Genomic DNA, 26,230 nt, shown 5'->3' on the forward strand with positions numbered 1-26,230 from the left:
TACACAGACAGTACACAATGGCCATCACACACTGGTCGCATCAATTTATCCCACTACTTTTAAAACCTGCAGTGAGTAATGACGCCTCTGTTCTTTCTCCAGAACAGGCTTTTTACTTTAAGGTCACAATATAAATACATGCATACATTTTCTGAGTTTTTAATCATTTAACGCACTGTTTAATTGGATTGAAATGAAGTGAAGAACTAAATGAAAGTTCTGTCATTTAGTTCTTCACTGATTCACAATCGTCTTAGGATGCAGTGTCCCTGCAGCATCCAATCTCTGCTCCGACCCAGATTAGCTCTGACCAGGCAGCGGAGGAAAACCAAAAACCCCCTGCATAACTTAAGCAGCTCCTCCCCTGTGTCGTCTTCTTCCACTTTCAGGTCTTTTAGGTCCAAAAAGAGTGAGAGTTTGTCTCATTTGTCCAAAATGACACATTTTGCTTGCAAAATACTTGAACACTAACAAAACATTAAAAACATGGAAACAAAGGCAGATTTTTCCCTCAAACAACACAAGTTGTGGTTAAACTTTTACATTCTTGGTGATCAGTCACTACACTTTGGACAACAAAATACATCTATATAATAACCCAATCTGCCCAATTTGCATGGTGATAACAGACTCTATTGCACTCTGCACCTTTTTGTGATGACCAGTTTGTCTTGATTTATTCCTGTACGCAGGTCTTTCTGCATCCAGCTGTCTTTGACATGCAGGACCTACCGTGAGCGTCTAGACTGGACCAATTCAGACACTCAACATGGCACAGCATTTGTATTGTATCCCTTCTTCAGTGAAAAAAATGTTTTCATTTCATCTAAAATCCCGAATCATTTTTTTGTCCACTTTCATTCTTTTTTTTTATATTGTTCAAACACAGAAAAACGGGACACTGTAAATACTAAAGGGAAAATACGAACAAATAAAAAGTAAACAAATGAAACTTGCTTGAAATCTAAATGTGCATGGGTTTTCTTTTTGCTTGATACTATTTTGTCAACAACAATTTTGGGTCACTGAATCTGAAGCTTTCTTGAATGAAATGTCAAACTGAAGAAAAGATGCTCCTCTGAGTTGCTCTGCATGTCAAAGACAGTTGGATGCAGTAAGAGCTGCACTCAAGAAAAAAAACAAAATAAGGAAAATCTCTTTTTTTTACAGTACAGGGTATCAGAGAGCTGCAGGGTTTTTGCTGTCTCCAGTGAAATCACTATGGGATGTTGGGTTATTGACAGATCTATTTTGTTGTTTGAATTCAAGTGGTGTAGTGTTGAGGCAAAAATTGGCATTTTGCAAACAAAATGTGTTGTTTTTGTTTCAGACTGTGTGTAAACCGTTGAAAGGATAAATGCCAGTGATGGTTTATGGTTTGCAATGAAAAAAAAAACCTGTAACTTTATGAAGATAGTAAAAATCAAGTTTAAATTCCCTCAACATTAACTTTAGAAAAAAAAAAGAAAGAAAAAGCATATGCTGCCATTATATAGGCCTAATTATGTGTCTGACCACTGAACACATGGGTTTGTAATTAATATTAATATTTGGGCCGTGTGTTACACACTTCAAACCAACATCAGTGCGCGGTGCGTCCAGACCACGGAGCAGACGAAAGCACGTCCTCCCTCCTCACGCATTTAGTGGGTGGGACCCAAGTGAAGAAAACGTGGGCGCAATTACAGGCGCGGGGATGTTCAGTTTGGAGCCTGTGTGTGCAGCTTGGTGTGTGTGTGTGTGTGTATATGAACGCACCGCGTGGGAAGACAGCGCAGAGTCGCCGCAGCTCCACAGGTTGGCAGCAGCTGTTTTCTCAGGACTCCTAACTTCACAGAGACAAACAGAGCGGACGTGTTGGGCTTTTTTGGATCTTTTAATCCACTTTGCACTATTTTATTTTATTTTTTTTACATACGTTGTTTTTTCATTTTTAATTTCTAATATCTTCTATGTGATGGCGTCGCCTGAAGTGGGAGTTTTGTTTCTTATCGCGTTGACAGCATCTCTGGCCAACGGTGGGTACTGAGGAGAGTAGTTTACCTAATGTTAGGATTTAATATCACTCGATGTGTGTGGAAGCGCTAAGAACTGAGAAGGGACAGACATTCATCTATACATGCAATGAAGTACACATTGATTAATGTTCAGGAGCTAATAATTTATAGAGCAAACGTTTATGACCCTGAGAGTTTGCATCACTTTGGATTCGAATTATAGAAATGTAAATAAATGTCAGCAAAATGTGTTTCATAGAAGCACATAAACAGTAGCATAATACAACAGGCTATGACACTATGATAATACTGGGTTTGCACTGCTGAGATGAAACCACAGGTTCCACTGGGAAAACTCTCTCTCTCTGTGGTAATTAGCTGTGTTTGAATGTGATCGGCTCTGTGAGTTTCTGTTTGTGGTGAACAGCACAGGGAAATCATGTGGACAGAACCTGCTCTTCCACTTAAATCTTCATCACATGGTTTAGTACAACGAAGCGGCCAGTGCAGCACCAAAAAAGTGATGAGAATGAAGGTGATGCATCATGGATATAAATGGCCCTGAACTACAAGCAGTGAATTAGTAAAATGCTTTACATACCTGGATCAGCTTCAGCGGATTCGGCTGTCTGTCCAATTTTTAATCACTGAGTGAGGACAAGATCCTTCACTTCACCTGCAGCAAAGCAACAAAAATGATAATATCATCACTTGAGACAGCTGGTTATACAATATCTTTGTTGCATGAATGTAGTTAGATTGGGGACATTTATTATATAAACATGAGCACAAATCTTTTGTAAGCAGAGTGATGCACAGAGTGTATCAACGAGCCTCTGGGGTAATGACAACATGAGCAAATCATCCTATTTGAGTTATGACCTGCAAACTTAGGTATGATTCATTTTTTGTAATTTCTCCAAACAACCACATCCACAATAATAATAATTTTAATTAATCTCATTATAAGAAAAGATTTGTTCATGGTAAAAGAAGTACTTTCATAAAAGTATCATTTCCATAGTGTAGAAATGCTCTGTTACAAGTGAAAGTTCTGTATGCAAAAGTAAAACTAAAAATATTTTAGCGCCAAAAATATTTTTGCATTGCATTTTATTTATTTTTTTGCATTAATATGTTCATTACTTTAATTTGCAGCTGGTAATTACAGGGTTTATTTTACCAACCGTACGTGCTTTTTTGATGATCACATGTTTTTAAGCTAAAACTTGTGATGTGAAAAACTAGAATTTAACACCAGATGGCAATTTAGTTTTATGATTATACTGTATTGAAATGATCGGTCAAAATACAGCCATCAAATAGATGTAGGGAAGGTCAAGTATGATTATGTAAAATTAAAAACTCTCCAATGCTCCTGCAGGTTCCTCATCTGGCAAAGATGTGAGTCAGAGGAGGGAGGTGGAAGCCATCAGGCTGAGCAGGCTCCTGCCCGGCCAAGTGGACACCCTTTCTGCGGATGCTTCTGGCAAAGCTCCGAAGCCCTGCTCTGCCTGCGACCCGCCGGGTGCCCGGAAGCGTTCAAAGAGATGCACGTGTTACACCTACAAAGACAAGGAGTGTGTGTATTACTGCCACCTGGACATCATCTGGATCAACACACCAGAGTAAGAGTTACTCTCCAAACAGCCTCACTTATTAAGTGAATACTTACATTTACTGTAATTACAGTGTTGTTTCACTGCTGTGTCATCACTGTGCTACACTGGTATTGCTACTCATTTTTAAGTTGAAGCAGTTGGGTCATGTCATCTCCCTTTTTTGTGATTATGGGATTGGCTGGACATTAGTACAGGTCCACTGTAGGAGGCACATGCATGTGAGTGGCAGAGGGCAGAAAACAAGCCTTCATTTTTAAGCCACCAAAGGATTTTGGGGAAAAACCGAGCTGCAAAACAAACCAGGCGTTTTCTCATATGCCAGTATTTCCTGTGACTTTGTGATCTGTAAAGTTTTATGTAATTCGATGCCGTCTAGACCCTGAGCTCTGAGGTATTTTAATTCCACTGAGGATTTCTGACAGTGGCCAACAGGCAGCAAGGAGGGGGTTACTGAGATGCCTTAGAAATTTCGATTCTAAATTAAAGGAAGATGTAAAAACAAAAAGCAGAGAATGGAACGATTTGCAAATCTTTTAAAAACTATTTCTGATAGTAAATAGACATGAAATAAGGCTCACGGAGTCTTTCCAACATGTTCTCCTTCAGTAGTGTCAGATAAGGACGATTTCTAAGGTGAAAAATTGCACCACTTTTTTACGTCCTTAAAACTTTTTTACTTTATAAACTGCACCCGGGATTTAAGTATCAAAAATTGAAGCTTCACGGTTTCAATTGTACTTCAATAAAAGCTCCGTGCATTGATCAGCGATGCAAACGAGGACCTTTAAGCGTCAGCCTGAACATAAAACGACTGGACAAAGCAACATTTTTTGACGCCTTGAGAATGAGACTGGTCTTTTCAGAAGTTGGGATAACATGGCTTCATAACTGTAAAAAAAAATGTTGGCTTAACACCTTAAGAATAACTTATCCCAAATGAAGTTGTTGGTTTTGACATCTATGATTTATTTGATCGCTAAATGGTAGTAAAAGTAGTAACGGTTGTAAAAATGCAAAGGATAAGACCAAAAAAAAAAAAAAAAAAAGGCGGAAAAAAAGTGATCTTCAGGCCCTCAGACCAGCACTGCATTAAAAACTGACAAGATTCTGCAGTGGACTTCACTGCATAGACTCAAGAACACCTCTGAAAACTACTGTTAGTGAACAGTTTGTCTGCATCCACATGTGGTAAGTTTAAACTCTACAATGCAAAGAAACGACCATATATAAACAAGATCCAGTACCACTCTTCTTCTCTGGGCCTAAGCTGATCTGACAACCACTCACATTCACACTCATGTGCAATTTAGAGCCACCCACTAACCTAACATGCATGTTTTTGGAGTATCCGGAGAAATCCACTAAAGAAAAGGGAGAGGTCTCAGCAGACAAAATAAAAAATTCTCCTTGGGAATCACAGATGCTGTGTCCTCTGCGTACAGGGACCAAACCGAGATCCGGGATGGCGTAGGGGGTGCACATGCACACAGCTTGGGCAACTTTTACATCTGTGAATGTTCTATTATTTGTACAGATTTATAATGATCCACTGATATATAGGTTTTGGAGCAACACATGCTGCCATCCAGATAACATCTTTTTCAGGGAAGATCTTGCTTATTTACGCAACATGTTACAGCAACATGGCTCAGAAGTCCAGGTGCTAAACTGGTGTGTCTGCAGACCAGCCCTGTCATCCATTGAAAATATTTGGAGCGTTATGAAGTTAAAAATATGACAAAGGCTGTTGAGCAGCTGAAATATTTTACTAAGCAAAAAAAACGTTGGTCTCCTCAGTTCCCAAACATAGTGTTATTAAAACAAGAGGCCATGCAACACAGTGGTAAACATTTCTTTTTAAATTCCAATAATTTGCAAATCATTGTATTCTCTCTTGTTTTTATTTTTATTTTACAGTGTTCCAACTTTGAAACAGGGTTTGCACATAATTCCTGGTTTTCTGTGACCAATTTTATATTTAAACAAGAGGTCTACTATTAGCAGTCGGGGTCCTGGTGGGTCAATGGGTACAGCGTCAGGTTGGGATGCAGAAGGCCACGGGATTAAATCCCACCCCACTAGGTGGGACCCCACCCGGCCATCAAAGGTTACCTTGGTGCCGGTCACAAGCCTGGATAAAATAGAAGGGTTGTGGCAGGAGGGGCATCCAGCATAAAAACTCAAATTAACGTCAGAAGACTTTCTGCTGTGACGACCCCTGAAGACTCAAGCCAAAAGCCGTTAATCTTGATCTGTTATTAGCAATCATTCTTCATCCTAACACTAACACGTTAATATGGGTCTGAGGAACTATGACCACTGTTTCCCTTCATGCACATTGATCTTTAGTTAGGTTCCCGTCATTATTTTTGATTCAGAGCTACTTGACAATCAGCAAATGTCAACTCTCAAACTAATTTCAACATTACTGCATAGCAAACAAATCAAAGAATTAAAAACACCATGGACATAGTCAGTACTTCTGACCAATTTCTGACCCATTTCCGAAAAATCCTCAATATTTACCTTGGCCTTTTTGCCTCCACAGTTCGCCAAAGCTGCATTTTCACTTCGCACTGAGGGAACTGCAGCCGAAAACGTGTTGCTGTCTTCTCGTAGGCTTGCATTAATCACGTCAATCATTGTTATTTTTAGAGTCATACACACCTGGGTAGAGGAACTCATGGTTGGTAAGTCTTCACACTTAGGTTTGAAGAGAGAACCTGGCACCAGCTGACATTCCGTGAGCACAACTATCGACGTGCCTCAGGCCTAAATAGCTCATTAAGGTCTAAAAACCTGTACAAATAAATCTGAGATTTCACAACACTTATGCATAGAATCCTCTAAGTCTGTACATACTGTCGAAAAAAATGTGGTTGATATTTATCATATGGTAAAACTGGAGTAATCATTTGACGTTAGGCCTTATTTTCAGTACATCACTGCCAGTTGTTTGCACAGAGTATTTGAAATTTTACTCTGGATCTCTGGAACAGCTGTAGCTCCTGATTGACAGTTCACATGGGAGGCTGTATGAAAAGGTGAAAACATTGGGCAAGATTGAAATAAATTCACCTGAGGGGACAGATGCTTAAGTACCTGCAACTATTACAGTAAGTTAACCTTCTGACTTCGGCTTCCATGGCTCTTTGGGTGAAAAATCAGTATGTCAACACCTTTCAGTTTACACTGACAGATCAGCTTAAAAAATGTTAGCTTTTGCTAGTTATGGCTCTTGTATATATTTCATTTCCTGCTAGAGGCAAATCTGTAGAGTGAGAAGTGATGGAAAGCTGTTCACATTCCTTTCGGGCCAAAGTCATATCAGACAGTTTAAGCCTCCAGTCCAAGGTAAAGAGCAAACGTGAGGGTCGGATGCAGACAGGCTTTCACATGTGTAGCTGAGGAGGAGCTGCAGCTGTTGTTTAAAGACGAGCTGAAAACCGTTTGCTACATTCCCTCCTCTCAATGCAGGATTGATGCTGCTCTTGGCAAGATTTGAATTTCCTAATTGCCATCTGTCATTCCAGACTGCTGTTAGTCATAAAGTGGAGCTGCAACAAATTTAAGGCATTTCACTCTCCTTTATTGTACCCTGTGGATTTTTTTTGGGGCCAGTAAAAGCATTATGGAGCAGTGGTTTTACAATAGTGTGTATGATGCATGTGATCCAGGACATGCATGCACATGTGTGAGCTTGCTGTAAAACCTTACCAGTGTTTTCACATTATTGCACTGATTAAGAATAATTAGTAACTTAACAAAACCGTAGGAATGTGCCACCGGCAAGAGATGGAAATCCATGCAAACAAACAAACATGGATGTAAACAATTCACATATGTTAGAAATATGTATAGATTTACAACTTATGGCATTGTATGACAGAACGTTAAGAGAATGTCTGTATATAACGTAGGAAATTGTCACACGGCCCCTTTAATGGGACCCTAAAGTCGTAAAAATGAATCCTAAATCACAGAAATCCGCTTGCAATTCAGCACTTTCAGGACTAAATTCCTCGTCCTGACATCTCTGAATGTTTTGAAAAGGTTTTTGGTTAAATGCCCGAAATAACATCAGAAGAGCTATGAGATTTCTACATTAATACATTACACAGATTCGATAGAAGAAACTGCCTCCTACCTTTTTCTTTCTTTCTTTCTTTTTTTGGATTGTGTGTGTCTGTGTCCAAGTGATATCGCACAGAGAGAAAGTGGGAGAGAGAATTTTTAAAATTGTGTGGTGGAAAATGACATTTAGTCTTTTACCGGCCTTTTGTGTCGATCATATTTCAATGTTGCTGCCCTTTGTAAGGGTCTCTCCTTTCATTTCAGTAGAGAACTGATTAGAAACCTGGATATGCATGTACATGGCAGCACAATTTGTGTTCTCTAGGTGTAATCTACCTGGGGAAGTCAGGTTTCTCTAATCCCCTATTACAGTAAACCAGCTTTTCCTTTTACAGTTAAGAAATCCGCTCCCGCAGAAAGCCGATTGTAACCCGGGTGCTTAAATGTCTGTCCACACAGGAAGATTTTTACAGAATTGTTTTCTTTACCCAGTATTTGCTTCATTAATCCTTTTGTCCTTTTATTACTTTGTGTTATATTAGCTAAACATAACCGTATTCAAAACACACATAATCTTGATCAAGTGAAATGTAACTAAATTAGCGTTACATATCGAACTTTATGCCAATTGCCAGACTTATATGTAGGTGGGTTAGAGATATGAAAGGAGTTTTAAACACAGTGAGAATTGGTGATATATGGAGCTATAGAGAACTGTTGGTTTCCACCCGAACCTCCCTCACCTGATATATCAGGAGGTAAAACATAACACAGACATTCATAAAGAAGGCCTCAACCTCAGTCCTCTGAAAACAAAGTTTTAAACTAAGTAAACAAAGTTTTGGCCAGCTGATGGCATTATCAAGGTTATAATTCAATTCTACTTTATTTATATAGCGCCAATACGCAACAGTCATCTCAAGGCACTTTACAAAATAAAGTCAAGAGTATAAAGATGTATAGAGCAAAAACACACAAATCCAAAATTGAGCAAGCCCTAGGCAACAGTGGAGAGGAAAAACTCTCTTTAACAGAAGAACCAGGTTCAGGGAGGGTGGGGGGAGTAGAAAGTTGAGAGAGAAAAGAAAAGAACAACACCTGGCAGGTCGGTTTGACCAGTATCTGAAAACACACAGCTTCAAAGCTGGGGACACCTGCAGAGAGGGACAGAGAGAAGGAGATGGACAACTACTGGAGAAAACACACAAAGTTAATGTCATACAGTGGTGACAATTGTAGGGTGAGAGGAGAGGAGGGAGGGACAAGAGGAGCAAAGGAGCTCAGTGCATTGGGGGGTGGGTCCCCCAGCAGTCTAAGCCTATAGCAGCATAACTATAACTAACTATAAGCTTTATCAAAGAGGAAGGTTTTGAGCCCAGACTTAAAAGTAGGAAGGGTGTCAGCTTCCCGAATCTGAACTGGGAGCTGCTTCCACAGGGGAGGAGCTTGATAGCTAAAGGCTCTGCCTCCCATTCTACCTTAAGCCTGAACATTCAGAGCTTTATTAGTAAGAAGCAGGGTTTTAAATTCAATTCTAGATTTAATGGGAAGCCAATGGAGAGAAGCTTGTGAAGGTGAAATATGATTTCTCTTGCTGCAGCATGTTGGATTAATTGCAGGCTCTTTAGGGAGTTACTGGGGCATCCTGAAAGTAGGGAATTACAGTAGTCCAACCTAGAAGTAACAAATGCATGGACCAGTTTTTCGGCATCACTTTGAGACAGGATGCTTCCAATTTTGGCAAAGTTCCATAGGTGGAAGAAGGCTGTTCTAGAGATTTGTTTTATATGTGGGATAAAGGACAAATCCTGGTCAAACAAAAACTCCAAGGTTCCTTGCAGTAGTACTGGAGGCCACATTACTTTTTATTTCAGGTACTATGACTTCAGTTTTGTCTGAGTTTAGAAGTAGGAAGTTGTGGGACATACAGGCCTTTATGCCTTGGAGGCTTGCTTGAAGCTTGATTAACCTTTGGTACATAGCCTGTTTCTGAAGAAAGATTGATGATATCTAATATGAATGTGACTATTAAGGGTTCATCCTTGAGCAATCTATATTGGAATAGGGTCTAGCAGACAGGTTGTTAGTTTAGATGAGGTAATAGCTAATGTTTGCTCAGCAAGATCTATGGCTATAAACCTTATATGGGAAAAAAATTTCCCATATTTCTCAGTGCAATACTTCTCCCAGGTCGTCCATCACAAATATCTGTTCAATGGGAGTTCAACAGGATCAACTGTCATGATTAAATACGGACTGAAAAAAAACAACCTACAGCCAGGTTCTTTTTTGTAATCTGCCCCCAAATCCTTTAATCTTTGCACTGAAAACTTTGCATCCACCTTAACGTTTAACTTAAATTGTACAACAAATATTATGTTACGAAAAAAGTGGTTTGCTTTACTTATTTGGGCCCTTTCAAAATACAGGGACGCAAACACCTATTGTAGTAACGGAGGTAACGCATGGTGGTGGTAGAGGTATCGTAGATGGTGGACCTGTAAAGTGCTTAACCACAGAGCTGAGAAGACTACAGAGTTCTATGGACTCTTAAGCTGAATTAGTGGACTAAAGAAAATCGTTCGGGAACCCACGGCCATAAACCATTTTCATTTTGTTAAGTTACATTAACATAGAACCTTAATTGCCTGCACAATTTGCAGATTTCCCTTCACCTTCATTAGTTCAAAGAGACATTCATTCATTCATTCATTCATTCATTCAACAAAACGAACCTAAAAATGCAGCTGCAGAAGCCATTTTGTATCATAATTAGTACTAAGTGGAGGCTGCTTCCACAATCATTGTTAAATTTAAACTGAATTCAACACTGACCTTTATTTTTCTTATTATTACAACTTAAAACAAAAAAGTTTTCATCATGTTTTAGGCTACACCCAAAGACGCTCTCGAACAATTCTACTAATAGGCTGGTTTTGTGTCTTTAAAACCTAATTCAGCTGGGTGAACGGGGAAAGGGGAGGTTGAAATACAAAGATAGGACATTTAGGTGAATATAAGTACATTAGTTAATGTCTCCTGTAACTTGACTATTAATACAGTTGTGAGCTTCAACGGTGAGTTACTGAAGTTTATTGTTTTTTTTTATGCTGCTTTGTTGCCAAGTTGTGTTGGAGACCATTGAGAATCATATAATGGACTTGAGAAAATTGACAGGGGTACATCTGAGGTGAAAGTGGTGTAGAAGAATGGATCAGCATTTGTGGCTTTTGCATCACATTCCTTAATGCTGCGCCTGTGTTGTCAAGTCGACATTTGCTTTCTTTTGTGTATTTGCACGTGTTTTCTCAGTTTTGCAGTGCTGCGAAGCCTCAATAGGTGCAAAAGTTTGCCTCCCTAGATTTTGAAATCTGCGTTCGCCGACAGAAAATCTACCTGGGGAAACAAGTTTCCCTAAACCCCCACACCGATTTTGGAATCCAGCTTTCCCTATTACAACACTGTGAAGAAATCATTTTCTTGAGAAAGCCGATTGTAACCTGGTTACTTAAGTCCATAAAAACAAGCTGATTATATTTCATCATGATTCATGTCCCAGAAAACCACCAATGCAATACAAAGGGAATAGGTGGTACTCAATGGCTTTTAGTTCACTGTGAAATTCTATAACGTTGGCTGGCTTGTTCTTCATGGCAGTTTGCACCCACGTGGGGATAAAAGTACAAGACTCAAGGAACTGTCTTCATGATCACCTCAGTGTGTTACTTTCAAGGAAAAAACCTGGTTTATTGCAGCTCATATCTTATTTTGTGACCTCCCCAAGTTCATTGCTTTTTTCCATGGTTTATGTCTTGTCATGTGCCTTGGGACACATGACAAATTTCAGAACAATATTCCAACAATAAAGTAAAATCTAGTTCAATTAAATCAAAACCTTTTAGAACTTCACTCCGAAGTGGACGTGACCGGTCCAAAGATCTCTCAGGCTTGTTGAATTCACATAGAAGAGCACAAAGCTTCTAGTGTCTAGTGGAGATACATGCAGTGCATAGGCATTTTTAAGGCTGCAGTCTTTAGCGGTGTATTACTGCACTGCATTACACTAAAATGTGGTTCCAATTTTGTCCGCATCCTGTATCCAAATGAGTACAGATCATTAGAAACATTGCTCAGTTTAATGTAATCCAAACATGTGTGTGCTGACTCAGTGCCCTGTATTTGTATGTCTTTTCTAGGCACACTGTCCCATATGGTATGTCCAGTTACCAGGGTGCCCTGCGTATGAGACGCTCCGTTAGGCCTGAGCGGGGGAGGAGTGGGGTGGAGGCCAAGCGATGTGTTTGTACACTCCAGACTGACTCGGGCTGCAGTAACTTCTGCATCGACAGGTAACAGTGCCCCAACGGAAAGAAGTGTCAATTTTCACAACCGCTGCGTCTGTAATGAGCGTTAGAAGAGATGCCGACAGAAAACGACAAACCTGACAAAGAGAGATTGTAGGTGTTCAAATCAAACATTTAAATTGCAGTGGGCGACTGTGGCGCAGGAAGGCAGAGCGGTTGTCCACCAATCTCACAGTTGTGTCCTTGATCAAGACGCTGAACCCCAACTTAGTTGCTCCGGGTGAATGTTGGCCAGCTGTACGAGTGTGTGATTGTGAGTGTGGATGCATGAATAAGAACAATGTAAAGAGCTTTCAGTGCCAATAGCTAGAAAAGTGCTATTATGTAAGTTCAGACCTTTGCTGACCAGTGCTGAAGATATTCAGTGTAAGTAACCCCAGCAGCACTTCATTTGTTTTTGCCGTACAATAAAGACATTTAATGGTAAAGTACATTTGGACATTTTCTAAATTAATCTTATTTTCGATAATCCCCATAAAGGTACTAAAACCATCAATTAATTGTCTCTGTTAATGGATGAACTGTCAGTTTCCAATTAACTTGTCTGTTTGTGCTGTAGACTTTTTTCGTCCAAAAAACTATGAAAAGCACATCAACCAGACACACCGCGTCTCTCGGTGACATGTTTCTTCATGCCGAAACACTTGGCCAACAGTTGCAGGCCCTGAAATTTCCCCCCTGAATGCTTCACATAGGGGGGAGATTAATACATTTTGAGGAGGGTGGTGCTTTGGGGGCAGTGATCTGAAGTATACTGAGTCCTATTCTTATCTCAGATTGCATTTTGTCACCTTCCAGAATCGGTCAAACGATTTTTTTTTACATTAACTCGGAAAAAGTTGTGGAAGCTCATACATTAACACAGATGAAGCTGATGTACGTTGATGTCCATTCACACACACACACACACACACACACACTGACACTTACCTCTGCCATTTTAAAAGTCCTTTCGGGTTCTGGTTGTGGTGTAGCCTGCGGCCCATGTTTGCAAACTGTCATTACTGAAACCTGACTATACACTACAGAAAGACAGTGTTACAACTAAGGGGGGAGTAGCTTCATAAACAGAGAGAGAAAGTGTATGTCACTATTTGACTACTTGAGTAAATGTTTACAGGAATTTCTGAATTTGGGGGAGTCATTTAAATTCTGCACAATTCCCACAATTAAGCAGTGAAATTCAGCCCTTGTTAAAACAAAATGACCCAAAATGAGTTCATTTAATTCGAGGAATCAGAAAGCCTGGTTTAATTTGCTAAGAATTGCTAAGACGATCAACAAAAGTTCTGGAATACATTTCAGGCCTAAGATGAACCTGTACAGGAATGATAGAAAGGCCAAAGTGTGGCAGAAGAAAGGATCCACTCATAATTCGAACCTTAAATGTCCGCCAACTCAAAATCGGAAAAAAAAAAGACAAGTTTAAACTGTTTAATTTAATAACCAGACCTCAACCCAAATTAAACATGCACTGAAGAGAGAAACCAATTAAACACCTGAAGGGCGTCTCAGTAAAATCCTACAAAAGCATATCAAGATAAGAAACTAACAGTTTGGTCATGTCAGTGGCTCAGAGGCCTGATGCAGTTACTCCAAACAAAGAGATTCTCAACCAAATATTAAGTTTTAATCACTGTACGATACTTTTGGAACTAATCAAACTTGCGTGAAGTCTGACATTCTAAAAATTTCAAATGAAATCCATGTGATCTTAAAGCCAAATGTCTCCAGTGTAAAGCAATAACCAATGAATTGGCTTTGTTGTTCTAATACTTAAAAACTCTGTATGTTTTTTTTTGGGTTTTTTTGTAGCAGTCAGACGCTTCCTCCGCTACCAGCATCTAAAACAGACAAGAGGACAGCAACTGGACGGAGAGAGCTTGCTGTGAAATCAACAGTGAAGTGACCTGCTCAGTGTTTGAAATGGACACACATTGTCTGTGCGTAGGACATCCTCTCATTTAAAATGCTTCGTGTTCATCGGTGTGTGTTGGTGGATGGACCCGTGTTTGCCGTGCGTTCAGTGCCTTGTCATCAAACTGATGGATGAGTAACTGCGGATTGGCTGCTTGCACTAAATAGCGAAAGCGAGGGGCACCGGAGCACATCCCCTCCGGCTCTCTCTGCCTGCAGTAGCTCGGCAGGTGTGAACAACGTCTTTCATTATCCTGTCACCACTGGGGTTGACTTTTTTTTTTTTTTTTGGGTCGAATATGAAAGACTTTGGTAAAGTGTGTTGCTCACACATGTCAAAGCCATGTGATGCAGAGGTGCAGGAGTCTATTAAATATCAGTACGAGAAAGGCAACACATAACCTTGTTTCTTCCACAGGGACATACTGTATAATACTGTACTAATTATTCAACATTGTATTTTGGTGGTTGTGATGGTTGAAAGCACCTATTTCAACATTTTAGTGACTTGTGTTCTTTTTCTGCTTGATTTATGAGGGTAAAAGAGCTGGAAACAAAAATGAGCAAAACTCAAGGTTTCAGTCCTATGTTAAGCTAAATCTTAACCCAGCTTTCGTGAACAGTATTTGAATTATTTTTAAGTATATAGATGCTTTAAATTATATTTTCGTACAATGCGTATGTGTACAATAAATGTGTATAATTAAGTGGTTGTATATAAAATGATCATGCTAAGTCTAATCTTAAATAATAAAGTCTAATCTTAAATAAACATACAATAAATGAATAAGTGTTAGACAAAAGAAACTGAGAATAACAGCTAGTTCGTTTTCCACATATATTTCTTTTTAGAATCTCTCAAATGGAAGATATATATTACCTTGCTTCGATAATAATTACACGAGGCTTTAAGTAAGCACATGCTCATGCATTCAGTTCACACTCTGATCTATTATATTTGGTCCATTCGATCCGGCGAGTTGCTTGTGTGAACCCTGAAATAGTTTTGGCTGTAATCATTTCTCCAGTTAACACAACCTTCAAAAAATTCCTGCTTAACGCACCTTTGAGTGAAGCAATTGGAGCCAAAAGCCACAGTTCCTGTTTGGCAGGAAAATGTTTTAACCTGAGTCTAGTTTATTAAGGGTGCAGTGTGTAAGATTTACATAAATATTTCAGCGGAAATTCATGGGGTTTTTTTCCAACGTAAGTTTATATTAGTGTGCAAATAAAGTTCAAATTTCATTTTTTGCACCTCTTTGAAATTTTCCCTACAGTAGCCCAAAATGGTCTCTAGAGAGAGAATTTAGCTTTTTCACGTTGAAGTATGTTTGGCTACTTACACCAATCAGGCATAACATTAGAACCACCTGGACAATAAGGCTAGAAACATCAGAACCCTGTCTTCTTATAACAGACGCCAACACGACTCCACTACCAACTATGACCTCGCTAGTAAACAGAGAGTTTCTGACAGTTTCTACTTAAAAGCTGAGAAATCCTAACCTTGGATAAGCAGAATTCATGGCAGAGCTGCTGCATTGTATCCCCTTAAACTGCAGGGGTGGTTATAATTTTATGGATGATCGGTGTATTGCATTGCTACATGTAAAGCACAGAGTTGCTATGTAAATGCCACATGGTTACATTAGTATTTTTTATTACAAGCATATTTTAATGGAAGAGGACTAATTAGAGCAGGAAGGACTGGTTTCAGGGTTCATGTGAGCACACTACTATTGTTTTTTTCCTCCATTAGGCAAGTTGTAACTTACATTGATCCTTATTGACGCCAGTGTCTCAGGACATCATGCTTATTATATTGCAGAGTGCTGTTAGAGCAATGTACATATGTATACGTGCATAACACTGATGACCTGTACAGCTGTTGATATACATGTATATATTAACGGATTTATGTCTCCACACTATTCAAAGACAAAACTACATGATGAAGCTGTACTCTATCTATGCTTTGTGTATGCTGATGCCTCCCAGAATATAAAGAATATGAACAGTGGAATTTGTTTATTGTAATTTGTGAATGCACCAACCTAAGCAGGTTTATTGTACTAGTACCATTACTTGAATAGAAAAATGTGCCATATTGCTCCAAGCTGTCCCAAAGAATTACGTGAATACTGGTTATTTCTGCAGCACATGATTTCACGTCGATGCAGGAAATAGTCAGCTCTTCATGAGTTTGCATGCTGTCGCAATCCAGCAATTAATGTTTTCTTTCCCAATCACTTGAAAGCATGGGGTGTAGTGGCTGGAGTGGTAACTGACATGCAGCACATCTAAAACAAAAAACTGTGTCCTGTTGTTGGCAGTGAACACTTTGCAGGATTGTCCAACATCCACATTTTGTCTGGGTTGAGCTAAGGTTTGCTGTTCAGAATGAGCACTGTGCCTTTGTGAACAGTTTGTTCTTGCTTTCTGTTAGTGATCATTCTGGGACTGTCGCAAACAAAACCCATTCAAGAATGTTTCATAGAACTTCCCAAGTACCCAGTTTACACAGAAGTTGTTAAAGTGATACACCAGAAATGTTTGAGTAACGATCATAAACTAAATCATTATGTGAATTAAAAAAAAAAAAAAAAAAAGGAAAAAAAACAACAATCCTGTTCTATGTGTTTGTCAAATTTATCGAGATTCCATCGTAAACCACACAATATCATAAGATACCTGGGACCATGCTGGAGCCAGTCCTGGATCAAAAGTAATCATATTGAGCATTGTTTCCATTATCTTTTCTTCTTCTAAGTCTTGTTTTTGAAGGTATAATGAAAGTGGGATTGTTTGTTGTGGGGAATGTGCTGGAAAAAACCCGATGGTACAAACACAGATGGTCCTCCTCAATAAAACGGCACAGACACTTGCAGAGGGAATAAGACCTTCATCTTTCTCTGTACAGACTGAATGCTGCTTAGCAGCAATAACAGTAGCAAAACAGTACTGGAAGCTGGCACTTAATGCTCAGTCAGGTTTAGTTGTTTACTTCTGTGGTCAAAAATAAATAAATTATAAAAAATAGTCGGCTAAATATAGGACGTAGTTTCGTGCAGTATTTCATTGTTTGAACAAATGTTTTTAGAGATGAAACAGTGTTGAATGACACCCAACTGTAACGGATGCTGAAGCAAATGGATTTTACTTGTAAGTGCACAATATGATGGACTTCTTCCATCAGCTGTCAAATCAAGTCAAGGTTTGCACAAAAATAAACTGAATACCACGAAAGTGCCCTCGTACAGTGCATCCGGAAAGTACTCTCAGCACTTAACCTTTTCCACGTTTTTTTATGTTACGGCTTCATTTTAAATTTGATAAAGATCATTATTTTTCTCAAAATTCTACAAACAAAGCCCCATAGTTTGTTTGAAATCTTTGCGAATTTAATAAAAATAAATTAAAATAAGAAATCAAATGTATAAGTATTCACCGCCTTTGCTTAATAATTTGTTGATCTCTTCAGCGATGTTCAACTGGGTTCAATTCAGGGTCCACTCAAGGACATTCACAGAGTTGTCCCGTAGCAACTCCTTTGTTATCTTGGCTGTGGACGGCCCCAGTCTGAGGTCCAGTACACTCTGGAACAGGTTTTCATCATCTGTACATTGCTGCATTCAACTTTCCCTCGATCCTGACAGTTCCTGCCCTTAACACATCCCCACAGCATGATGCTGCCACCACCATGCTTTACAGTAGGGATGGTGTTGGCCAGGTGGTGAGCGGTGCCTGGTTTCCTGCAGACGTGACACTTGGCATTAAGGCCAAAGAGTTCAATCTTTGTTTTATACAAGCCTGATTGGTGGAGTGCTGAAGAGATGATTGTTCTTCTGGAAGGTTCTCCTCTGTCCACACGTCTCCAAATGCTGGAGCTCTTTCAGAGTGACCATCAGGTTCTTGGTCATCTCCCTGACTAAAGCCCTTTTCTAGGAAGAGTCTTGATGGTTCCAAACTTCTTTCATTTACAGAAGATAAAGTTCACTGTGCTCATTGGGACCTTCAATGCTGCAGAAATGTTTCTCTACTCTTCTTCAGATCTGTGGCTCGACACAATCCTGTCTCAGAGGTCTACAGACATTTCCTTGGACTGCATGGCTTGGTTTGTGCTCTGAGGTGCACGGTGGGAGCTTATATAGACAGGTGTGTGCTTTTCCAAATCGAGTGCATTTCCCACAGGTGGAGTTGTAGAAACATTTCAAGGATGATCAGTGGAAACAGGACGCACCAGAACTCAATTTTGAGTGTCATGGTAAAGCTCGTGAATACTTATGTCCATGTGATTTTTGTCTTGTTTTATTTTAAACAAACTTATGTCACATTGTCAATATGGTGTACTGTTTATAGTATTTTGAAAAAAATTAATTAATTTGATCCATTTTGGAATAAGGCTGTAACATAAGAAAATGTGGAAGAAGTTGAGCACTTGGATACTTTCTGGATGCACTGTAGTTATTGTAACAAATGCCTCTGAGCCACTGCACACGAGAAATGGAAAGAATTGTTTTTGATTTTAAAAAAAGGACTGAGCTGCATGTGCACAACACAAAATGTCACATCTGGATTGTCTGTCCCAGAAGACACGGAAAGCTCCCGTCTAATCCTGTTGCCTCCTGGGTTGGCTCCTCACTGTCTTTGTCCTACAGTTACAGCCAGTTCAGGAACTGTGTCCAGACTGCAGGACAGGAGATGTTTGGGAAATGAATTTAAAACATGTTACACCCATAAACACTGCATTAAGAGAATAAATTGTATATTTTGAATATTGAACCCGTTTATTCACTGTAAGAAATGTCAAATCAAATTTCACAAAATAGTTATTTGCAACTGCTACAAAATTGTAGTTTGGCAAAATCCTACAATTACACCTTGACATTAACTACTAAAATCTGTTTTTGGTTTATTCCTTATTATTTCTAAATAGGGACTTATTTCAGCTTCAAATTCATTCAGTTATAACAAGAAACATATAATAAGATCTTATTAATAATAATATTTATTATTTGAATTCTGATTTCTGCCACCTAAAGTGGCTCATTCTACCCTTGTCCATCTTCCGGCCCCACAAGTTTCCTGCACAGTGACATTTTTTTATAAGTAAATCGAGAAACAATTGGGGTAAAGTTGTTGGTAACTTTTTTACTCAGACATTCAAGCTGGACTTGTTTGAATGTGGACATTACTAAATATTGTTTCAAGCCCAACACCTGCATGACATGCACTGTAAGAAAAAAATAAAAAAACATTAACAAACGGTCCAAAGACTGGCAGCAGTGGCTGCAACACAAAAGCCATAAAATGAAGACAAAATATCCTCATTTAAATTAAGTGCAAAGCTCATCAATTTACAGAACGTTTCCTTGAAGAATTTATGGAGAAACAGTGTTAATTTACAGATTTGTTTTGGTAAATTATTTAAATCAAATGCCTTCAATAAAATGACAGCACTAACAGTTCAGTAGCAAAACACTGTTATTTAAAAGATTTGTCCCATGTTATTCTGATCAAACACTTGACAGTTCTAAAGGTAATTGTACAGATTTTCAAGATTAAACACCTTCTATAAAGTGTTAGTACATGGTCAAGATTGTTTTTTAAAATACTGTATAAGACAGATTAAAATCATGCCAGACTCTAAACTCTAAAAAATGTCTTGCCATAATTATGTTAGAGGGGACTATTTAATGTATTTATTTTAATGTATTTTTTTTAAGTTTGCCATAAGAACATTTGTTGTATTTTCCTGGGTGTCATATTTTTCAATGCTGCTGTATTTGTGTCTCGTCTCTTTTATATTGTTCTCCACAATATTCCCAGCACCTGGTGGCTCTCTATACTGTGCACGTATGATATTGTGAGGTCAAACCTTACATTGTGTGGGCGAATGTGGCGCAGGGAGGTGGGTGAATAAGAAGCAGTGTAAACCGCTTTGACTGCTGATAGGTAGTGCTTGAGTGCACATCGGCTGACAGAGATACTGTGTCTGGAACAGACAAACTCAGACGCCTCCATGACTTTAACAAAGGTAATCTCACTCATGAACTGAACTGATCTACTAGACCCCTGCTAAACCCCTATCAGCAGTGCTTAACACGCCGTTCTGACCACCTGATTCCAGCATACAGGCAGAAATTACAACTCTGCAAAGCTGCTGTGAGGATTTCAAAGACGTGGACCAGTGGGGCTGTGGAGGAACTTCAGGACTGGGATGTTTTTAGGTCTGCCACCACAAGTGTGGATGAGTGCACGGACACTGATGTCCTAGAATAACTTCTGTGAGGACAGTGTTGTTCCATCATGCACCAGGGTGACTTATAACGACAAACCCCGGAGAAAGAGGGTGATAGACCTGGTCCCCGCCCCCCCCCCCCCCGCCCCGCCAGCCACTGATCAGCGGCAGCCCCCCTCCACTGCCACACAGCTTAACTCCTGTGCCCACCACTTGTAAAACTGCTTGTAAGACAGGGTTCCTTTTACAGCTGAGGTTATCCCAACACAGAAGCCCACAAAAAGGGCACCGTGCCTAAAGTCAGCGGTGCAGTGATGGTGTAGGGACTCTTTGCTGCGGCAGGGGTCTTGCCATTATAAAGGGAAACGTCAGCTCATCTCCCAAGAATAAGAGTAGGTCGACCTCACAATGGCTCTGATGTTTCTTAACCAGTCAAGCCTGGACCCAGAGATAAGCAACAACACAGGTATGTTTTAAACATGTATGAAATAGCAAGGATGCTGGAACGCAATGTGATGCTTAACCCACTGTTGAACACAATTTTCTAAGCAGTTTTGACATCTGTTTTAACGTAGCAACATCTATTATTGGATATTTTACTGCATCTGAACTACAAACTATCCAGTAAATTAGCATTAAAAAAGTTGAAAGATGTACAACCACTAAAAAAAAAAAAAAAAAAAAAAAAAAATTCAATGATTTGCAAATATCACCAAACCATATTTTATTTACAACAGAACATTATCATCATCAGATCAGACTTCTTTTCCTTTGGGCTGTTCCCTTTCAGGGGTCTCCACAGTGAATCATGTGTCTCCATCTAACTCTGTCCTCTGCATCCTCTTCTCTCACACCAACTAACTTCATGTCCTCTCTCACTACATCCATAAATCTCCTCTTTGCTCTTCCTCTAGACCTCCTGCCTGGCAGCTCCAACCTCAGCATCCTTCTACCGATATATTCACAGTTTCTCCTCTGAACATGTCCAAACGACCTCAATCTGTCCTCTCTGACTTTATCTCCAAACATCTAACATGAGCTGTCCCTCTGATGTCCTCATTCCTGATCCTGTCCATCCTTGTCACCCCCATACAGTGTCACACATTTTAAAGTGTGTATTAAATTGTAGCAGGACCTGAAAGAAAGGACGGCAAGGGGAGGTTTGAAGTTCTAGGAAGGGCATTTATTAACAAAAACACAACTCAAAAATCACTCCTTAAGGAGTAATACATGGAGATAAAAGAAAATAAAACAGAACATGAACTTAAACACTCTGGAGGGAAAAGATAAACTAAGTAACTGTTCTGGGGAAGCACGGGAACTAACGGAGAAACTAAGGGGAGGCAGACACAAACAAACTGAACATAAAGCACTGGCAGACTGAAGGGGACAAAAGAATACTTGAACATAAAACCAGGGCCCAACGGGCAGAGATAACAAAAGCCAAAACCTATACACTAAAATAAACAGGAAAGCAAACCTCAGACCAAAATGTGAGAGAGTCCAAACACAAGGATCAGGTACAGCATGGAAGGGGAAAGTCCAAAAGCATAGAATACCATAGGAATGTTGTCAGAGGAGGCAGGAGAGACAATCGGGCACCAAACAGTGGGGAGGGCAGGGTATAAATACAAGGGGGCACAGGTGAAAGCAATCAGGGGCAGAAGCAGGAAGTTAAGCTAAAGAAAAACGGGTCCAAAAACGGGGACTGTAACAAAGAGAACCTCAACATCTTAAGCTCTGCTACTTCCAGCTCTGCCTCCTGTCTTTTCTTCAGTGCCACTGTCTCTAAGCCGAACAACATCTCTGGTCTCACCACCGTTTTTATCACCTTTCCTTTCATTCTTGCTGATACTCTTTTATCACACAACACACCTGACACTTTTCTCCACCCGTTCCAACCTGCCTGCACTCGCCTCTTCACCTCTTTTCCACACTCTCCGTTGTTCTGAACCGTTGACCCTAAGTACTTAAAGTCCTGCACCTTCTTCACCTCTGCTCCCTGTAACCTCACCGTTCCACCTGGGTCCCTCTCATTCACACACCTGTATTCTGTCTTGCTTTTGCTAGATCAGACTATTTCATGGAAAATATCAGCTTATTTTGAATTTGATGACAGCAACACACCTCAAAAAGGTTGAAACAGGGCAACAAAAGGCTGGAAAAGTAATTGCAAAGAAAAAACTAATGGAGGAGCATTCGACAACTAATTAGTTTAATCGGCAACAGGTCAGTAACATGACTGGGTATAAAAGGAGCCTTTCACTGAAGCAGAGCCTCTCGATTGTATAGATGGGCAGAGGTTCACCAATCTGTGACAAACTGCATCTAAAAATTGTGGAACACTTTCAGAAAACACAAGGTACAAGGCCAAAGGTCAAAACTGGATGTGTGTGATCTTCTGGCCCTCAGGCAGCACTGCATTAAAAACAGGCACATCATCCAGAAACTCTGCCATGTTCTCTGGGCCAAAACTCATTTAAAATGGTCTGACGCAAAATGGAAAACTGTTCTGTGGTCAGAAGAATCAAAATTTAAAATTCTACCTTACTGGTACCTAAAGTGCTTTACACGGCTTCTCATTCACCTCCTGAGCCACAGCCTCTACATTAGTGTAGGGGAATAAATAATATATTCGCATAATAATGCACATCACAGATATTATTTATACAGGCACATTTAAATTTAAACATGTTAAAAAGTGAAACTTATCTTACCTTCTGCTAGTAGTTTGTCCAAACAGTGGTTCGTCACCTCAGGGCGACACCATGACTTACAGGGCAAATGATTTAGTTAACTAAGTTTTGTATTATTAATCATAGTGGTGCATTGAATTCACCAAAGTTAAATGCAAATTTATTTATTATTTCATATTATTTTGTACGAGTTATGTTTCTGATATTTACGAGATACACAATTGAAATCATTTTTTTCAATTCAATTCAATTCAACTTTATTTATATAGCGCCACTTCATAACAAAGTCATCTCAAGGCACTTTACAGAATAAAGACTATAAAGACGTATAGAGAAAACCCAACAATTCCCCCTTGATCGAGCTCTAGGCAACAGTGGAGAGGAAAAACGCCCTTTAACAGAAGAAACCTCCAGCAGAACCAGGCTCAGGGTGGGAAAGAGAAAAGGAAAGAGCCTCCATAAGTAATTATGACGTATGTAATAAATATGAGAACGTTTCAGAACTTGGGTCAGAAAATAATTTCCGTTCGTAAAATATATTATATATAATGAAGATGAGTAAAGGTAATGAAAATCTGACATGAATGTTACAAGTAAAAACACAGACTGTGTGTGTGTGTGTGTGTGTGTGTGTGTGTAGGCTGTGACAGCATTGTTTTTCCATCCATCCATTATCTGTATCAGAATGACTCTGTAACTGCTTATTCTGTTAAGGGTCACAGGGGGCTGGAGTCTATCCCAACTTTAACTGGGAGAGAGGCGGGTTCCACCCTGGACATGTCTTCAGGACCAACACAGAGAGACAACCACTGACACTCACAGTCACACCTACAGGCAATTTAGAGTCAGGAATTAAAATAACATGGATGTCTTCTGACTGTGCGGGGAATCCGATGCAAGCATGCGGAGAACATGCACAAACATGCACAAACAAGCACAAATTGCCAGTTATGTAACACAATGAGCAATAAAGCTGCACATCCATTTTCTTTTTAATAATGAATCAAATGACTTTAGAGTTTAAATTAATTCTCACCAGACACAGGAAGCATGAAGCCTCTCTGATGACACATCAACCAACAAGACCTGTTAGCGACTTCCTGGTAAACACACTATATGTGTTTGCTCCATATACATTTGTACCCAATTCGCACAATCTTTAAATACTGTAAAACAATCCAGATGTGCTCAAAGTGTGGACTGGCAGCTACAATTGACGAGTTTAGATAAAAATACTTAATGAGCCGTATGGAAATTGGTTCCATATGGAAATAAAGTCCATTCGCATGTCATTGGCAATCTACAGCTGGATTAGCAAAGATATGTTAGCTGTGCATTGCTCCAATGTGACAAAAAATCAGGGTAAGCCCACAACAGAACAATGTTCAAGAGATCGACACTAGACACCAGGGCCTGTCGGAGAAGGTCAGGCTAAGAATATTGTCTGTGATGTGTTAATTGACACAGTTTGAAAGATGTGAATGGTTATATTTCACGACCCTGTGCATGGAATTCCTCTTCTGCCTGGAGACACAGCAACAATTTATTAGGCAGCATTTCTGTGTCAAGTTAAAGTGCACGATACTGCAGCTGGAGAATGATTGAAACCAAAGTCTGCGACACATTCTTCCTCTTTTTTTTTTTTCCAGTTTTCAAGCCCTGAAGCAGCCTGTAGCATAAGGACCTCACAGAAAACTGCAGCTCTCCATCATTCTGAAAACAGCTTTCCAAGTGTGACTCGGAAAAATTGGAAACCAACACAGCAAGCTTCAGAACCAGTTGAGAGATCGGGAGGGGAGTCACAGGCAGGCTACAGATCCCCAGCTGTGACTCCACATGGTCCTACTACCATTAATTACCACCAAAGATTTCAACATTTGACTTAAGCACTTTGATAGTAGTTCATCTGGCTCCTATTCAACTCAAGCTGATCTTAACCTTCTACATTATCTGTATCCCAAGCTTGTAGTTAGGTTATTATTCTCCAAAACATCAAGACTTTGACCTACAGCATATTCCCACTTGAAGAGCTGCTTCAAAGTTCAGTTCACACAGATTTGAATTCACATGCTCATGTTCACAATGTGCAAAATTCAATACTAAGTTGAGTTCACAGTCCAAAAAAATAATTTCTCACAACCTAAATATACAGCAAAAGTGATGTTGGACACAAAGGATTCTCATGTGTGGCTTTACTTTGAGTTATAAGCAGACAAGGAGATGGTCAAATGCTGATTGAGGGAGGTCAGGCCAAAGTGCACCAGCATGATGAAGCTGTCCGCTGTCAGGAGGGACTGATGGACTATAATGAAATGGCTCGAGTGAGGATATGTTAGCCCTGCAGCAACATGGAGCCAGACAAACAGATGCCATGTCAGCAAACATCCGTTATAAATGTGACTTAAAGGACTATAATATTAATAATATAATGACATGGGTGCAAAAAAAAAATACAACACATTGCAAGAGTTTTTGCTGGTGCACTATGTGGGAAAACGCTCCGTGGAAACATAATGTGGGAAGAACTGACATGCTCCAGTTGTTCAGACGCTGACATTAATCTACAATAAATAAAGAAATAAATAAAAATATCCTACATGTCACAGTTTACAAACCAAAAACAAATGTTTTACTGACAGCAAATAAGTCAGACGCCTGCACCAACATTAGATTAGAATTAGACTTGGATGTATTTTGTAGTGATCAGCTTTACTTGTGATTTGGTTATAAATCTGCGTGAATTGTGTTTAATGGCACAAATTCTTGTGTTTTTTTTTTTTTAATTACTATTATTCTGAAGTTGCTTTTGCTTCAACTGTAATTTCCTTCTACTAATTATAAAAGCAGCCGTGCAGTTTGGCTCAGCTGTGTGTTTCCTACTGTGCATTCGGACCTTGCTTGTCAGGGACCATATAGATCGCATAGCGTATCATTTTCCATGATTGGTCAATCACAAACAATCCTCCCTCTCATGCTCTGCTCGCCCTCAAATAGGGACTTAAGATATAATTGTGTCGTGTTTCATCTTTAACAATACGATTGTAATTATTTGCCTTTTTCTCGGGTTTAGTAGCCGCAATAAGCCTCCGTAACACCATATTGAAACACATGTCTGGTGACCTATGTTAAAAACTAGTGAAAGTCTATAAAATGTTGTGATTTGCAGGAAGTAACATCCATCCTGGTGCTAGAAAAGACGGTCCAAATGCAGCTAAACTGCAACTGTGAATAGCAACAAAAGCTCTTTGGATCAGGCTGTGAAAGATTGTGAGCTGATTTAAATAAAAAAAAAAAAAAAGTGTCCTAACCCTAAATAAGT

General features: G+C 39.5%; 1 protein-coding gene across 1 annotated transcript; it reads left to right on the top strand.

The window, feature by feature from the left end:
- The first annotated feature begins 1,711 nt into the window (after positions 1 to 1,711).
- On the top strand, positions 1,712 to 16,533 carry LOC137128171 (endothelin-3-like). The gene is made up of 4 exons (XM_067505968.1): positions 1,712 to 2,018; positions 3,382 to 3,625; positions 11,890 to 12,042; positions 13,873 to 16,533. Exons 1-4 carry the CDS (start codon positions 1,958 to 1,960, stop codon positions 13,964 to 13,966), a joined length of 552 nt encoding a protein of 183 aa, XP_067362069.1. The 5' UTR covers positions 1,712 to 1,957; the 3' UTR covers positions 13,967 to 16,533.
- Positions 16,534 to 26,230: the final 9,697 nt, after the last annotated feature.

The sequence above is a fragment of the Channa argus genome, chromosome 5 (genome assembly GCF_033026475.1).
Source record: "Channa argus isolate prfri chromosome 5, Channa argus male v1.0, whole genome shotgun sequence".
In the NCBI taxonomy this organism is placed as follows: Eukaryota; Metazoa; Chordata; class Actinopteri; order Anabantiformes; family Channidae; genus Channa; species Channa argus.

Coding starts and splice junctions, on each gene's coding strand:
- LOC137128171 (XM_067505968.1), top strand. CDS start 1,958: ATGGCGTCGCCTGAAGTGGGAGTTTTGTTTCTTATCGCGTTGACAGCA. Junction 2,019..3,381: donor GACAGCATCTCTGGCCAACG/GTGGGTACTGAG, acceptor ATGCTCCTGCAG/GTTCCTCATCTGGCAAAGAT. Junction 12,043..13,872: donor AGTAACTTCTGCATCGACAG/GTAACAGTGCCC, acceptor GTTTTTTTGTAG/CAGTCAGACGCTTCCTCCGC.